The sequence below is a fragment of the Colias philodice genome, chromosome 20 (assembly GCF_061535455.1).
Source record: "Colias philodice isolate Cphi_HAF_F1 chromosome 20, ilColPhil1 Martin Lab GWU primary, whole genome shotgun sequence".
In the NCBI taxonomy this organism is placed as follows: domain Eukaryota; kingdom Metazoa; phylum Arthropoda; class Insecta; order Lepidoptera; family Pieridae; genus Colias; species Colias philodice.
In genome coordinates, this window is record NC_143105.1 from 8,574,971 (window position 1) to 8,594,123 (window position 19,153).

A 19,153-nucleotide genomic window follows, 5' to 3' on the forward strand; every position below is an offset into this window, starting at 1 on the left:
TATTATAATTTTAGAAAAATTGTCATGCTTCTATCAATAACAGATTTTTCAGGTTATAATCAATGATTTTCTTATGTACAAGGCAAGCCACATTCTAGTGAATTATGATTAAAATTAAAATAATTTATTATATTTATAAATGTTTGAAGGTTTGACACACCCATGCACAAACACCTTATTAGAACTATGAGTCAATGTGTGGGCTGTACAAATAAATTTAGCCAAAGAAGCTCTCTAATTTATGGTAATTTTATGCAAAATTACAATGTTGGATTTTTCAAATAATTCCAATTTAAACTTAAAATTTTAGTTTTCAGAAATTTACTTATTCCTTAATTTTGTTCATGTGCTGTGAATTTCAAATGTGAGTGTCTTGTATGGTTCATATTGATCATGCTTTGATTATAAATCTGATTTCTGTAGAAATGTTTTTTATTCTTTTACTTGAATTTTAAATTGGAATAAAACTAAATTAAACTTATCTGTCATTATGCACTGCCGAGTTAGGATGAAAATAATTTTTTTTAATCTTTAAAAGCAAAAACCTACATGATAATCTTTGAAATAACTACAAGTGAGTAGTGACTGTCACTTGTAGAATGTTCAGTAATTACAGTGTACATGTCATACTGTGCAAATGCTTAATTAGTCATATGTACTGCATATTTGGGTTTATGTACGTGTAATGATTAATTTAATTAATATGTTGTTAATTGCTGTTTATTCCAGTTGATGCTTGATGTTTGTCGCAGTCAAAAAGTCATGTCATTATAACCTTTTTTATTATAACAGATTAACTAGTACCCATTAATAAATTACAAAATAAATTTTCTTGACAAGATATTTGTAACTAGAATTTTCCCAAAATTTTTGTGTACTTACACATACTTAATAGTTATTCTACTTCCATATTGATTAACCATTTTCATGGTTTTTATTATATCTAGTAGTTAGGCTATTTCATTTTTTTTAATGGTAGCTGCTCTAATATCACTTCCTCTGTCAGTTATGTGCTGTTATTTTAAAATCTCAGGTGTAGTCTATAAAACCTAGGTCATTCTTCAACATGAATTCTATTTTGAAGAATTGAAAAGAAATAAAACTTATTCCCTGTAAAATCACTTATTTATTAATTATTCTGTCATATAATTAACAATTACTAATGAATACTATGAATTTAGGCCAGTATTTTTGTTAATAAATATTACTCAAATATAACTGAAAAGTTCACTCAAAGTTACCGTTGATATCACCATATTGTTTTTATTTATAACACCCGCAAAAAGTGTCACAGTCTCAAACAATCATTTCTCAATAGAATAGAAATCTTAACTAAACGCTGCACAATTTCTTAGTTCTTACTTCTTACTCAGAAAGTCGTATTGACTCTTTATGCATAATTTATAACTATGACTAAACATATTTATTTAGGCGATTCGAAATTAAACTCGAGAATACAATTTTTCGTAATTTTGGTAGGTATGAATGTGAATTTTTGTCGTAATATTATTGTTCCCAATTCAGGGTACGTACCCCTTTTTTAGTAACGCTGGTTAAGCATAGCTTGGGGGATATCATATTATGTCGCTAAGCTGAATGTTATGCAAAAATGTTTACAATCCCATTTAAAAAAAGTCCAATTAATAACTCAGGCCCCGGAATCACAGACACAATAGAAAATCTATTGAGTCGTGGACCAATCGGGCCGTTCGGGGCTCAATGGGTTAAAACGAAATCGTTATTTTGTCCTGCAAAAACTTTAGATTATGAGAGATAGGAACAGGTCATTCGGAATTGCGGAAAGAGGGTTTGGTATCTTGATGAAATTTTGCATAAAAATATCCTACTTAGTAAACTTCATCTTTTCGTCCAAATACCACGAGCGAAGCCTCGGGCTAGTGTGATACCAAATAAAAGACAAGGGCATGCATTGGCAATAGAGTCATTATTTATCTATGCATCGTAGATGAAGCCTACGTACTTGAGATTTCTTGGCTGGTCCTTATATAGCGGCACGTTGACCTTTGTATACTGCATCGATTGATGTTGAATATATTATTACTTTGCGTGTTATCGAGATTCTGAAATTACGCGTGAAATATTTGAAATTAGGGAATTTTTTGGAAGCCTCCTTTTGCTCTTTCTGTTTTGATGTAAATTGGAGTGATATTGCTGAATCTTGGATGTTATATTTGACTTCTTTCAGAGGTTGCCTTGACGAATATCATACCCAACTTTTATAAACTTATATTTAGCCAAATTATGGATGTATTACCTGGGTAATATGCGTTTAAAAATATGAATGGGATTTAATATCGATACCTATCTGGTCGTTGGGGCATTCCTTCCTTTTTAAATTTAAATATTGAAACGATACTTGTTGTTGTTTTCTTATTCTTGTTCGTTGTTTATTTTTGTATTACACTTTCTATGGAGTAATATTTTTTCCTTTATTTCAAATAACAATTTTATCCCGTAAGCACATAACCGTGGAGACTAGAAAAAGCCTCAGCGTGGCCTTTTGTACGTATTCTATTTCCATCTTAAGATGTGACCTTGAACCGTTATCAAGATCGGCTTTATTGATTCACTTTCGAGCACCGAGTTTAACATTCCTATGATTTAGTTATTTGGTATTTATAGTCGTATTGATATTCTATGGATGATGTATGAACATGTTTTTGTTTTAGATTACATCATGGTTTTAATTATTTTTATTATAAGAATTTTAATTGAAGTATGTAAGGATAGGTAGTAGGTACTTATGGCTATTATTTAAAACTTACAGAATGGTTTGGTAGCTTTAGAAATTTGCACAAAGTTAACATGTTTAATTAAAAGGGAATTATTAAGGACAGTTTAAGTCTCTTGGAGCAGTACAGAAAGTTAGGTATATAATATTTATCAAATATGTACCTAGTACTTCTATAGTCTTGTCTGAGATTAGCATTATGTTTTAAAAGTTACATGATGAATTTTTTGTAAATTTGTGTTAGCTATACATTGTCTGGACAATGCAAATCTCGTCTCAGTACGATGGCCAATAATAAAACATTAACTTTATGAAAATGACAATTTCTTGTGAGGTAATGTGACCTTGCCGTGGGTTCAATCAACTGGGCGTGCGATTCGCTAAAGCGAACTCTATCGCAGGTGTTCAGAGTCGGAATTTAATTAGCATGTCTATTGGTTTTTGTATAATTTGATCCTTATTACGTGGAGATAGAGGTGACGGTCTGTGTGGGTGTCAATTAGGTGTCTCGGAAACTTGGTCGGATGGGGAAACGCTAGGCTCTGCATATTGATGTGAACCCACGGATTATCTTATATGAAATTGCGTCAGACTCTAAAATAAATTACTTGAATCCACATCGACGACCGGCTTGCCTTGAATTGTTTTACAGTTATCGTCGAGCCTTGCAAGAATTTAAAATTGTTTGTAGGGCAGTCTGATTGTCCTTATTGGGACGAGAGAAATGAACAATATTTTGTATCGTAAAGTAGGGCTTAGCTGCAGCTGTGATGCAGTCGGTCGTCGGTATATGCATGTTCATTTCGATCTTCAAGTTATGTAGGTAAAGTTTTTTCATTAAACTGATCCATAATAATAAAACATTAAAATATGGCAGATTAACGCAATTTCAAATAACTGATTCAGGATGTATCTAATAACTAGTACTTATGTAATTTCGAAAATCTAAATTAATTCCTACTGCCCTCTACTTTCAAGTAAAATATTAATTTATCTCATTTGAATTTATCCAGCACGTAGACTTTTACGAGCTCTATGAATGCTCTACTTGTAATAAGTATTATCTCGTTGTCCTCAATCATTCTTGGGCACCAGAACCTGGGTCAGTTTTAACTAGATTTAATCAAATATTCGATACGACTCGTATTGATCATACAGTATCTAATAATAAGATGATATTTTTGAAGTGGAACTTCTTTAGGCGCATTGGGGGTAAAATTTCAAGGTCGCATCATGGCAATACCGTCACGTCATGGAGTAAGGCGACGATTTTGGTATCTTTGAACCTTGTCAAAGAAGTTTCATTTCTGACACGTGTGCTCGGCACACACGCTCTTTTTGTATTTTTACAAAACGTTATTGAACAATAGATATAAAATCACATCGATATTCCGATAGTAACCCTGTATCTGTAAAGCTTTCACGGCCATATGGTGGACCGATTACGATGAAATTTAATACAGCCAATTCACGCTCTGAGTAATTATAAATTATCTTAAGCAAAAAATAATTATTTCACACCTTAACTGTATATTTAGTTGGTGCATATGCATCTCATTGTCATTCAAACTCAAACTCAATTAGACTTCTTCTAGAAACACGTTTGAATCGTCATAACATATTTTTAACATTTATCACCGATTCAGTAACTATGGAGAAGATCCGGCAAGAAACTCCATAGTGATCTTCTTTTTTCAATAAAGTAATCGATAAATGAGTCTATCATTTAAATAGCCTTTAAATTAATATATCTGTGAAAGCATATCACTTGTTATTGGTATATCTATGGACTTGGCGTCTTATCTCGAGTTTTGCGTCTTATTTTGATAGCGATAAACTGTTTTATACATGGAAATTGTTTTTTAAAAACAACCGTCCGTGTTTAGGTGGGGCTTTATTATGTTTATCTGCCTTTTATTCTTCATGTCCGAGTTTTTTTTCTGTTTAATAGTAGTTAGATTAGTTTACGAAGCTTATTTCTGTAACGTTTTCTACTAGGTTAGGTACCTACTACCTACTTCATACTAGCGAGCTTTAAAAAATTTACAATCTCATATCTTAACAGCAATATTATAACAGCTGATAGATAATAATAACTGGAATAGCTATCGATTTCTATTGAAAAATAAAATAAAGTAGATAGAATATTTTACGTGCCTACTCGAAAATTAGATATCATTTTTAGAAACGAATTACTTTGAGTACATACTGTAATACAATACATCAAACTTCAAAAAATAACGCAGACAAATATCCTCCTCCTTTAAGAATTCAGTTTAAACGCAAGGCACGAAGCTGCAATAGAAAGTAGTATTACAATGTGTTAAACTTTAAAAACGCAGTGCAAAATTATAAACTTCACCAGACGACGGCGAGTCTAGCCATTTCGACCAGGTGCACTTTTTGTCCGGTTCAACGACAGCTTGCAGCATCCCACAAGATCGCCAGTCATCCAGTTTGCGATACGCTGTGGGGAATGGTTGTTTGATTTATATTTTGTATGCTATACGCGCGATGCATAAAAACAATAAGAATCAATTATAAATCTATGTGATTTTCTACGTTCATTTCGTATACAATAATTAATATTTTTTAAATGACTGTAGAGGCGTCAGAAGTAAGTGCTGTAAAGTATTAGGAATGTCGTATAAAATCAATCAAAATTACTCAACGTCTTTATAACTTAAAAACCTTGGTACTTTGAATCTGATACAGAATACCGTGTAGTAGGTAGTTACATACATACTCTATTACGTACGTAGCAACAAATAAACTGCTTTCAATTTTAAGCAGAGCAAGAAAACGCGTGTCACCTGACGTCAATATCAGATGTTCTCTTGAAGCCTCGATCCTCAGGCGTTTTGCACGCTCGCTTGCTTTGACCTGAATTCCTGTGGCGTTTCAATAAATGTCTGATGAGACCTCAGCCTGGATCTTAAGCGAAATACGCTAGTACTAACTCCACCTGTGTATTTGGCTTCGTTGGTAGTAGGTAATTATACTTTCGTGATGCTATCTACCCTAGTTTTTCGTAGAGAAAGGTGATTAACGTTAAATGCTGTTTACTTAATGCTGGTAACGCATTCGAACGATATAACATTGTAGAATGTTAATAATCGTTCCATAATGATATAACTACATATTAACAGTTTCGGGAAAGAGAAAAATAAATTGCTTATTTTTATTTTTGCCACTAGACCGGGAGATACTGACACAAAATTTCGAGTCATTTGTAACAGGATGGCGGTTCTACAGGGGTCTTAGTACGCAATGACAAAAAGAAAAATGATGGTGTGAACGCTGGTACCGGTGGGTTAGTCGCGTGGGCGTTAGTCGAACTCGTCGGAAAAATAGCGAAAGTCAAACGATTTGTAACACAAAAATTTTAGAATTTACCGATAGCCCATAAAAAAGAAGTAGGCGGTAGTGTCATGCCATACTTTTCCGGTATGACTTACAGCCCGCCATACCGACGCGAATGTGTTGATTTAAAAAAAACAATTATTCAACCATTTGTACCAAGCTAACTTTTGCACAGGTAACCATCGTCGTGCAGCCATTTACGAAAATCGCCATGCCATACTTTTCGGACGATTCCAAATGGTCGCCATACCGCCGAAAATCTGCAAATTTTTTTTATTTCGCCTATCTTTTTGTACCAGTATTGCATTTGGCTTTTTGGAGAGTATTTGATAAAATGTGACCATTATTATATTTGCCATACTTCTAGTAGGGGGAAAAAGTGCTGTCATACTTGAAAAATAAATTTATTATTAATTTATATAAGTGAAGATTTCCAACACCTAGATCTTTGAAATTTTGTATTTATATTCGTTGATCCTCAAACTTACAGGAAAAATAAGTGCCATACTGTTACAAATCGTTTGACTTTCGCTATTTTCCGATGAGTTCGACTAACGCCCACGTGACTTAGCCGCCGGTACCAGCGTTCACACCATCATTTTTCTTTTTGTCATTGCGTACTAAGAACCCTGTAGAACCGCCATCCTGTTACAAATGACTCGAAATTTTGTGTCAGTATCTCCCGGTCTACACGCTAATCCCGAAAATGCGACAAAATCTTTTACAACATGAATAACTTTGAACTTAAATTAAATAGTTTATAAGACGCAACGTAAGATTCCAAAGATTAATACGCTAAGAAATACCACTTTTGTGACCCATTGTTTGTTTACCTTGTAGATTGTAGTCAATAGATGTATTTATACGTTCAATGAATAGCGAGACATTCCTTCATTCATTGTATCGGTTCGAAAGATTCATGTAATGGGTGTTTGGAATGGAAACAATTTGACAAACTCTTCTGGGATGAGTGGAGAATCTTGAAAGCTAAGAAGAATCTTGTTTCTTACTTTTAATATCCTCGTAAAAATAATCAAACATTTGACGTAATCAGCTGATCCGAGAAGTTTCAAAAGGTACTCCTCCTGAATAGATAAGCACTAAACTTTTTTATTCATGCAAAATCCGCCAATAACTGATAGCCTCCATTGCACCATAAGCTTTACAAACGATACAAGAAATGGCCAATATATCAGTCCTACATAGCAATCCGAGTACATTACCATAGCACTCAAAAATATTCCAACATAACTCTGGCATGTCAATACGACCTCTACAATCCACATTTCTCATTCCCCCTGCGTGCGTAGGTGATCAATACACGTTAACATTATTCATACCGCCTTTGCTTAAACACGGAAATGCTTGGAAGAAAATATTAAAAACATTGAAATCGTGGAGACCATAAATTGGCTTTGGTTCCTGTGTCCTGCGTGCGGTTCCAAGCTATAAATAAGCCGTCGTAAATGATGACAATTTGAAATAAGTTATGTGTTACTTTAAAGATAGATAAACCTAGATTTTATTTAACTAAGGACCGATTTTTCAATGCTTGGATAAAACTTATCCGTCCAATAAAGTATTACACGATAATATTAAAATGTCACGTACCTAAACTGTCAAATACGGGCAATTAGAATACGTTTTTAAAATTGTAGTTTTATACATTATTCGACGAATAAGTTTTAACCAAGGATTGAAAAATCAGCCCTAAGAAACATTAATTTAAAGAAAAATGTTGTACATATCTGTCTGAATTATTCGTCTACATTATTTTGTTTCTCACCGTCTCACGTCATATAAAAATGGCGTATAAGTAGGTATATACCTAGTTCTTCAACATTCTTTTAGGAATACAAATACATATTCCCAAAAATCTGTTTTCTGACGTATTCGTTCCAAAAAGCTTCCCTGAAAATACGCCAAGATTTGTCATACCAATTACATTATGATTTATTAATGTCCCCAACGTAGTATACCTCTTTTGAATCATTTACAATAGGTAATAGTTTCCCCATTCATTGCCACTGAGCGTTCACCTCAAGCGTAGGAAGGATCTAGGTCATACAGTCGTTAAGGGCCAAATTACTATGATGGGTCAGACCAGACGTCTGAGATAGTTAAATTGAATGCGTCTTAAACACGCTAAGGCATATTTTGTATTGGAAAGTTGAAGTTACGAGTAAATATGGATAGTTTGTTTCTACATGACTTTGAATTTTTTGATGAAGTGTCTGGCCATTGAAGATAACTGTGTACAGTGAAGTATGGTTTTTAATAGAACGATTTCAGTTAGTTGGTTTAAAAACTATTTCCTTTATGTGTTGTTATATAAATTATTGACCCTTGTTGATCAAAGTATGTGTAAGTATGTGGGTATGGAACGACTAGAAATTAGAATCTTGTAGGATGTTATTGTGAATTCACTTTGAATTAGCTTTAATCGTTTCATTGGGCACGAGCTCCTGTCTAGGTCTAGATTGGATCGTTATTATTAATAATAAAAGAAAACGTAGGTAGAGAAAGAAAATAACTATTTAGAAATGTGAACGTGTTAAATAATAAGTTTTAAACAAATTGAACAACGGAACTGAATTTTACGTTTTTAATTTTACTTTATTGCCATTTCTGAAGCAAGTCTGAAATTCGTTTACATAAAATAAGGAACGGAAAATTATTGATAATAATCTCAATTTAATAAGTTTCTTTCCTTACATACCTTTTAACTTTTAATTTCATGCCGTTTTGTTCTTTATTTATCGCCAATGAATGAAACGGTAAAAAATACCCACCGCAGAAGTTACTTCGCAGTTCGCACGAGTAAAGATAATTTCGAAAAGTGGCAATTTGTATACATTTCCATTTCGTATCATTTAATAAAATTCAATTTATAATTCAAGTTTATTACCACTTTCACTCGTGCGCCGAATGCAGCTGGATTCGTAACGAGTAATAAAAATTATTTTTAAAATGGACCGTTACGACGTTAGAACGGAGGAAAGTAAAATGGTCCGATTTGGGCAACTATTAACTATTGTGGACTCGTATCGTTTATTTTTATACGTATAATAATTTGTGATGGATATTTCGTGTATCATGAAATTCGGGTGCTTATTGCAATTTTGCTGTTGAGTGAACGCGATCCGATTTATTGGTTGTTTCTCTTGATTCATTGCTCCAATTTTAATTCATTTTCGTTTTATCATATTTCATAGAATAGTAAATACAGATGTATATCGTTCCGTATATTCTCCTGCATGTCACTTTAATATTAAGTAGCATACACACATTCATAAACATTTCTTTTTTCATTGATATCAGTGATATCAATTTTAGAGTAGATTTCAAACATGCTACTTATTTTTTTTTTTAAAGGCTTATTACACTACCCGATATGAAGGGCCCTGCATCTAGGGTGGGCGCGTTCCCTAGTTAGTGTGGCGCTTATTACACTTCTCTGCGAATTGGGCCCTAACTCAGTTTATACGCGAATGTCTAGAGAGATAAACGTATTGTTGCATTTTACATTATGCCGCCGTCAGTATCGAAACTTCAAAAAGTTGCTGTAGCAGTGGCAACCGTTGACGCAATAACAAATATTAAAAAAAGAAGAGAAAGATCTGGGTGAAAGAGTATTTGCGGCTACGTGAAAAGCTTTCAAATATGCAAATACTAAGCGTGCTTGAACCGGGAGTTTTAATGAATTAATTAGAGTAGGTGCAGAACAATTTGAACACTTGTTGAGTTTTAAAACAATTAAATAAACAATTGATTTAAACAATTTATTTATTTGTTAACATGACGGTGTGATCACAAACATTTGGAACTTCCCTTTTAAGTTATATAAACCTGTAGTAGGGAAGTTTGGTGACACCTTACATACAAAAGCAGCCACTCCACGCAACAGTCGCGCGGCAACTGAGCTCCCTAACCGCCCTAAACGTTATTACATCACCCAATCTGCAGGGCGCTTAGGGAGCTAGGCAGATCGGGCAGACCCGATCGCCCTAAATCGGGACACTAACTCCCTAAGTCTTATTACACCACTCTTAGTTAGGGTTAGGGTCCCTAAAAATTGGGTGGTCTAATAAGCCTTTTACTTTTCACAAACAGTTACCAGTAGTCACACGCAGTCTAAACGATATGTGTATCGCAAAATGCAGTCTAAAATGATCGATCGACAATCTAAACGCACCCGTATCCGAACCATTGACATTTCTTTCCATTTGCATGGAGTACTTTTGTGGTTTCCAACGTTTTGTACCACCCTCGAGACGTTGCATTCGTAATGCATATATATCAGTGCTTATGTAACAACGCCTTGTATGATTTCTTATAACATGTTCGACTCGCATTCTTACTTCTTTCCAATGTTTGTTTCAGTCTGTTTGTCAATAGAAAACCATGGAGTTGATATTATGTCTGCAAAAAAGGGGTAGAGTACTATGTGGTGTATGGAATTCTAGATTTTGGTGGTGACTCATCTTGACCGGTTATCATCAAATATACATGAATGCATAAATTAGTTAATTATTTAGATAAAAAGTAATATATAGCTTAATTTGAATATTATCTGTATGTGTTTAATATTCAATTGGAAATGTAACATCATGGTGAGAATCGTATATGCTCAAATTGCTACATCAGCGGATTAGGTACATAAAATTATTACTTATAAGTTTCGACTCATCGTGTTGTGTGTTTATTTCTGGGTGTTGGCCTGCATCAGTCGATTTCTATTACATTATATTTCACTTTTTACCGGCTTCGATTGAATCAACATGTGTTTTGATTTATAATATCCTTGTATTTGAAACTACTTGGTTGGAATTAGCCAAATCTAGAGAAGACTGGACAGCCTTGGAGGAGGCCTTCACCTGCAGAGGGGTTCTAGCAGATGAACAAACTTAGATTGTTATTACTTTTATTCATATTTTGCTTTAAAATACTTTTTATTTTTTAAGTTACATTTATTTTTGTTATGTTTATCACTGTCTAAAAATAAAAGGCTTTTTTATTTTTATTTTTTTATTTTATTTTATTTTTATTTATTTGAAACTATACTTATTTGTGTAAAAATTAGTACATAGTATTATTTATTTTGCATTAGCATTTTATGTATTGCCAAGGAAAGGAGGAGCGTGCAATGAAAAGTGAAAGCAATTTTATTAGTCTCCATTTCAATATTATCAGGCATTATGTCATATTTTTACATATTATATTACATCTTATCTTTCTGCGAATTCAAGTTTTTTGAATATTCTCCTACATCTATCGAGATGACCTGTAGTACTAGAAGACTACTTCCTAGTTTTCTGAGATTAGCTCTGTCAAACAAACTTCTTGTTCTACTGCTTATAAGCATATATGTACTTGACCACGTTATTTCAATAAAGCTAATTTCCCACCAGAGGCCCTAGACCGAGCGCGTTTGGCGCGCGAGCGGCGCGAAGCCGAGCAGCGCAAGCGGCTGGACGAGCTGCGCGCGCACGCGGCCGCCGCGCAGGCGCAGCGCGAGAAGCGCGACGAGGACAGACGGAAGCGGCAGGCGGAGCAGCGCGCGAGGGATGACGACAGGCGGCAACAGGTGAGCAAGTAACGGGGAGTTAGGGTGCTTTTCTACCAATAATGTGTGATGATGTGTAGCGAGGAATGTGTTTGTAAATAACCAATAGTATCGCTTCAAACGCTAAACGCTTCAAATTAAATGAAGCGATATGATTGGTTAGTAACAAACACATTCCTCGCAACACATCATCGTACATTATTGGTGGAAAAGCACCTTTACGTGCTTATGGGCCGGTTTCTGAATTGAGTATTTAAGAACTTCTCAAACCATGCTTAAATGCTGCTTATCTATTTTCTTGTTCTCCCATTCAGTAACCGGCCTTATGGCGTGTGCTTTGTATATGTTTTGGTTGTCAGAAGTTGTAGCTATATTGCAATCTTTTACACAAATGCCTACTTCATATAAATGTTATAAAAAAATGATCGGATGATTTTTTCTTTCATATAAAAACAGCTGATGAGATAGATATAGTCTGAATAAGCGCATAGGCTACTTCCTACCCGGGAACCATGCGAGTAACGCCGCGGATTTCTGCTGGGTAGCACATTCAACATGTTTGTGCGAATGTATTGAGATGTCAGGCAAAATGTCTTGTGTTATAGAGGAGGCCATTTTGTGAATGAAGTAAAATTAACAGGCATAGGTTAAAGGATAGTGACCCTGGTATACGTTCGTGTCCTTTAACCCGGCATACAATATGTAACTAATCACATTCGCCGTTTATTTCCTTCAAATTAAATGGGCATTGAGTTGTCAGTTACATGGTGAATAGGGAAATATAGCTGTTTATAAGTTTCTATGTTTTTGAGGTGGTCCGTCCGTAAAAGATTACAATTTTGCAGAGATATCAGCATACATGTACATACTTGAGCAGGCTTACCAAAATTTCTTGATAGACTCTTCCATGTGATGGTGTCATTTATAAGTTCGCTGTAATTACTAATTATTCACTTACCTACGTAACGATAAGTTTTTACTTTCTGATATGATTTCAAGATACATAATATTAATAGTGATATAGATCTGACATAAAACTGATGAAAGAGGGCAAATTTTTTCACTGCATTATGCGTATGGGCTATAATTTTGGCCTATACGGAAACATTAGCACCTAAATTGGCTCTAATCATTGTTGTATGGGAAACTGCGGCTTTCAACTCTTTTATGGTGAGAAGGGAAAATTATAAAATGCATTATGGTAAATAAGGCGTTCTGTTATAAATCTTAGTATGATCGTGAATAAATTTTCAATTTGGCTTTGCTAAATTTGTTAGACACTTTCAAGTTTTTACCTGACAATTTACAAATTCGAGTATATTGAAAGCAGTATACAATTTCAACTGCAGATTGTTTTTAATTTTACAGTAAACATTTTTTTTTACATTCTTATTAAATTTTTAGATTTTGGCTCTTAAATTTATTGGATCATCAACAATGACGTTATTAGTTTTTTTTTTAATATACGAAGTAACTCGTTCGAGATCTCAGATGCTATAGTATCTATTAATGTGCATTGTGCCAAGTATTACAATATCACCGGCCTTTGCGTATACAGTAAAGTGCAACTTTCTCTACTCTAGTTATAATATAGCGTTTACGTACGATAGTGAAAATTAGAAAATTGGAAAGTGAAGCTATTAAATGTGATAGAATCATGAGTTGCTTGTTATAAAATTATAAAAATACACACTGTTGTGATTATACACGATTATGTGGGGTTGATCTAGTGTTTATCATTAACCGACTTCAAAAAAAGGAGGAGGTTATCAATTCGGCCGGTATGTTTTTTTTTATGTATGTACACCGATTACTCCGAGGTTTCTGAACCGATTTACGTGATTCTTTTTTTGTTCGATGCGGGATGGTGTCGAATTGGTCCCATAAAAATTTTATTCGGATAGGCCCAGTAGTTTTTATTTTATGAGCATTTTTGTCTGTATTTGTAAATATTGCAAGTGCAAGTTTGAAGTCGGTTGTTTTTAACGCAGTTATCACTTGTGTTCTGGGTATTTCTTATATCGTCACCAAATACCTAATCGAAATAATGCGTAATCTACATTGATTTGTATTATTACAAAGTGCGCTAACCATAATTTGAAGTTATTCCCTTTCCATTCGTCAGGATTTTGTCATGCCAGTATTTTTAGCTAACGAGCAGGTGAAAAGTACCTATAAAATGTATGTTTATTAATAAGTTAGTTAAAAATATTTCTGTTAGTATAAGTGACTTCTAGAATATTCCAAAAATTACACGCTTCATTGGTTTTATGATGACGATGCTTAGTAAACGGAAGCGTTTATGTAAATTACATTTTTCAATTTACGATAGTTATAGCGTCGAACGGTCTTGAAGTTTAACGGGATCGTTGAGAGGTTTTTATTTGTTTGGAACGCTCGAAAATGGCTCATATAAAATTAATTGTTCGAAATAAACTATTTCAGTATTGAAGTAAATTTGAAAAATTTAAAATTGGTCCAAGTATTGACTATTGGTCCTTGAAGCGGGACACATGTATCTTTTGAATAAAGCATATGCTCTTCGTGTTATTCCAATTACATACATAATTTACTTATAGATATGAACTGATGACATGATAAATTCTGCAAGAAAGTGTCCTCTTATAGTTCAAGCCTACAAAAATATTTATAACATTAAAACAGACCTAGACCAAGGTCACGGCGAAACCGGAACCGAAAATAATTAAAATTATCAAAGGAATTCTACATTTATTATATGTTATACAAAGCATTTCGGTTTTAATGGCCATTACGTTCAAATATGACTGCAGTGAGATCAGAGGTGAATGGAATGGAATTCTGCAGATCGTCGATAAGGCTGATAATTTATTAGTAGCGTAGCAGTATTGCGGAGGAAAACTATAGACCTATATATTCTCTACTAGTTGTGCCCTGTGGTTTTACCCGCATTGCTCCGCTCCTGTTGGCCCTAGGGTGATGATATATAGCTATAGCTTTCCTCAATAAATGGGCTATCTAACACCGAAAGAATTTTTCAAATCGAACCAGTAGTTCCTAAGATTAGTGCGTTCAAACAAACAAACTCTGAGAATCGGCCAACATCTATTTTTCATATACCTTAGTGATAAGAGTAAGGCAGAACAACGTTTCCGGGACAGCTAGTATTCTATAGAATATAGAGATATAATGTGTCCGCATTGACAAAAACACTGGCTGCAATGAAATCTTCACCGTTATTTTGCTGCTTGCCCCGATTTGTTAGGCGCCAAACGCTTTCTAACTTTGAAATGTTTTGATTGTTTTTGGATGCATAAGTCTGGGAGATTTAGTGTTCGTTGTGCAAGATAGAGGGGACTTAAAAAGTTGCTGATGAACATGATCATTGCTTATGATGAACATTAATTTGTGAAACAAATGGAAAAAGCCTCAAATGAACCACCAAACCGCTTCGTTTCTATTCTGAGCTCATCGATAAGGTACATATGATCGTAGTTTCTAACGAGGTAAATAAATTATATCAGTTTTTTTACTAGATATAGGTATATCTAATGCAGTGTGAAAAGCAGAAAGATACATTGACTATGAAAATTACATAATAACGCAGATTTAATGCCTAGACTGAAGTGTTATGTAATCAGTAAGCCTAAGTCCATTAATTAAATACGATTATAGTAAAATCTGACACGTCCAGTGTCGAATCACATGTGCTTAGTTTGACATAGTATCACACATCTCCTTAATCTTGTAGGAGATGATACAAGAACTAGTGCCCTGGCTTCGCCCCTGGTACATATATAACCTAGCACTCATGAATAACCTACATATCCAACGGTGACAACATTTTTTAAATTGATTCAGTAGTTCCTGAGATTAGCGCGTTTAAACAAACAAATTTTTCAGCTTCATAATTATAGATGAATATGCGACAGTAGCAAATAATTTAGAGACTGAACGATACTTGAACTGAAAAGCATTCGATTCAAGTGAAGTAATGAAGAGGAATGACCTTCTAAAGGAAAATCACCGACCTTGGCCAAACAGGTTAATTCCCAATTGAAACGGGATAATTTATGAAGCTCTCAGGGTTCACCTGAAAATCTAATCAACAGTCTTAATGCTCCATAATAAATGCCTCAACGTGACACTATAAGATGAGATAGAATATATGGATGTTAGTTTCATTTTAGTTGTGAAGGTCTTTACCAATGTCGATTATATTGTTGTCTGCTTCACATGGCGAGAGAAGAATTAGTTCAATAAGTGGAGAAGACCTAATTGTCCCATTTGCTTAACATTTTATAAAGAAAATATTACGTAGCTCTATATTAAAAACACTCGTATTTATCTTGCATAAGCGGCAATTAAACGACGTTCCTCGTTCCTCCGCAAAAGAACCCTTGACTTAGTTGTCTCTGAATGGAGAAATGCTCTTATTTTATGTCAACTGTTGCGTTAATAATTTTGTCTTTGAGACGCCAAGGCCAGCTCTTTACAGCTTAAATGTAGGCGTGCCATTTTCTTAACATATTATACGCTTGTTTAGATCGAAAATATATTTTAATGGCTCATTTTAATTAAGAAAAGAGAAAAACCAGACTGGTCGTTTATTAAAATCATTGTATTGTAGCAGGGATAATACGTAATTGTTGTAATGAAAAAGCAGCCAAACAATTTATGCTAATAATCAGTAAAGGCAACACCTATATTTTACCACTATACCATGATTCTATAAGTTTTGCAGGCCATGTCACATTTTGGACTATGCAGTCTTCTACTCTACCTTGACAATCCAGTATAACACATTTTAATTACAGCACAATAATAATCAAGTCGTAAAGGAAACATGCGCTATTTAGCCTATTAAATATGCAATAACCTCAGTGCAGCGGAATGTTGTCACGATTGTGGAGACCGGCAGATATGCGTTACGTAAAGGGTCAGTAATGCGCCAAGGGTAGCCGCAGTCTTTCTGGTCATTTGACGTGGTGTGGAATAGATATTTGCGATATATTTTGAGAAATACATCTAGAAATAGATGTATAGATGAAGAAAATGATTGAGCAGAAAACAGGGTAGTAATTTTAATGAATCTTAGAGCACAACTATAGAGATGTTTATGAAACGTGTAAGGTTTCATCTTCGTGAGTACCTACCGACTTATTTGGTTAAATGAAAAAAATTGTCTGCGCTTATAACGCCTACAATACTGAAATGTATAATATAGGTCGTTCAACGGATCTAATATAAAAGAATAATTTATTATAAACAATAAAGACGGGTAGCTAGTTTATATACAATTCCTTAAATCCCAGTTTGTTGACCCGGTCACGTCATCGAGTATGTATATTATTCAAGACTTATTTACACTTAGAAGTTAGCACTTATGCCCCAATTTATAGCTATATTTATAACCCGAGAATAACACGACGCACATGCAAGAAGTTATAAAGTTTATCTTTTATTTATTGATATTCAAGATATGCTATCGGCGATAAAGCACGGTTCGCTATCGACGATAAATATGGGGAAGAAAATATTGTGCATTCACTCAAGTCGATGTACTTACTTTGTCGCTATGGAGTCACGTAATTTGATCACGTTTAGAAAAACTTTATTGGAAAATATAGACTGGGTCATCAAGTCTTTAATAACTAGCATGTTTTAAAGTGAATTTTCAATTTGATTAATACCAAAGTGCATCAGGCAAAATCTCATTATTCCGCAGACAGTACAAACGGTTGAATTCGATCAGCTTTCTTTCTAGAAAACCGGGCGATTGATGAGTTTCGTAACTGCATTTTGTTGCCGTCTGCGGCTCCAATTAGCGCCTTGATTACGCGCACCAATTATCACATTTTACTGACCATGCAAATAATGTTAGCACGATTCCGTGCTTTCGTATCTTATGCGAAATCCAACAGATATAATGCAATGCGGACGACGATTGAAAGGTTGTGTTAAATGATTTTAGCATATGGCATATGTTCACCTTTAATAGTACTCAATATAACTAACGTAACTGCATTCCTCTATGGGAGACAATAATAAATAATGTTTTTAAACGAAGTTCGAAGTCCTTGATGCAGTACGTATTGTGATAAAACGTTAAAGAAAAAATTACATTGATGCACCGCCCGCATGATTCCAATTGAATCTCTCGACTCGTGGCTACAAAACATGGTTTAATTCCATTACTTTGTATTAGCTGGTAAGTCGACGTTTGGTAGCGAATATAGATAATACGTTATCTAATCGTGGATATGTATAATCGTGCAAATGACGCTTGATTGGGTGATATGATAGAAACAACTGATCAATAAGTGTCCTGTTTTAAATGGCAGCAAGGTGTAATTACTGACTTGTGCCTGATTAAAGTGGCAGCTTAGCAAGCATACAACATCGACAGTATTGTTGTTAAGATAAGATGAATTTAACTAAAACCTACTAATTATTGATTCCTTTTGGTAAGAATTAGGAGCAGGATAACAAAATATTCTTTTATGTTCTGGAATATTCTGTATTCATTTTCGCCACTTTATGAATATTTTATTGGCCTAATAAAACTAAAATAATAACTAATAAGTAGGTAGGTACATCAGCTTGGTTTGATTAGTAAATTCCTCGTTTCTTGTTTACTGTCTTACTCACTCGGCATTATAATATGTCCTTTTTATAGGAAAGACAATAATGTATTGCGTCTTAGCGACTTGCGTGCGTCAGAATCACGATCTAAAGTAGTTTTAAACCGGTCAGTTATTAAAGAGATTATAACATCAGTTCCACTTGCAACAAATGGAAATGCAATGATTGAAATATATGTAGATCAGAATGAACTAGAAGGTTTTATATTCGAGACTGACCCAAAATGTATAGGAAATTTACTCGATGACCTTTTTGTTTGTAAAGATTATGGCAAGTACAAAACTTTAGAAGACCATCAAATATGTTCATTGGGATGTGACAATGGCTTCCTATATTAAGGTGATGAATTAATTTTTCTAACATTTACGGCCCTTTTTAAACCTTCGTAATTTTTATATTATTAAAGTTGTCGTGATGAAAATTCTTGACAAGAAAGTTCAATAGTAACACAATACGTCTACCGTTTTAGAAACATGATTCCATGATATTTTCTCGATAGAAAAAAAATACAAAGTTCTCATTGTTATTTTTTTATAATCTCTGGCATCTTCAAAATAACAAACGTAAAGTTACGACTTTTTGGATATTAACTATAAAATATACAACCTATACGTCTACCGATTTAGAATTTTGAAATATGCGATGGTTTTGAAATAAACAAGAAATACTTGAAATTAGCGCGCGACCAGCCAATATAGCGAGAGCCGCCCTGTACCTTCCTACCCCGATCGCTGCACGAGTCATTCCCGCTACGGCCGTCACACGGGGAACTTGTGTCGCTCGCGCAATCGTAAAAAAGGGTGACAACACGATAAGACAAAATGAGACAAATGGGGACAATAAAGAAA

General features: G+C 34.3%; 1 protein-coding gene and 1 long non-coding RNA gene across 4 annotated transcripts in view; one reads left to right on the forward strand and one right to left on the reverse strand.

The window, feature by feature from the left end:
* Nucleotides 1-19,153, reverse strand: part of LOC149479596 (uncharacterized) — a 186,543-nt gene that overhangs the window by 59,836 nt on the left and 107,554 nt on the right. The gene's annotated exons all lie outside the window — the stretch shown is intronic.
* LOC149479597 (uncharacterized) overlaps nt 1-19,153 on the forward strand; it is a 49,868-nt gene that overhangs the window by 2,409 nt on the left and 28,306 nt on the right. For all 3 annotated transcript variants that reach the window (XM_089708055.1, XM_089708056.1, XM_089708057.1), the window contains exon 2: nt 11,527-11,702. In XM_089708055.1, coding sequence (XP_089564181.1) covers nt 11,527-11,702 — 176 coding nt within the window. The remainder of the gene's footprint in view (nt 1-11,526; nt 11,703-19,153) is intronic.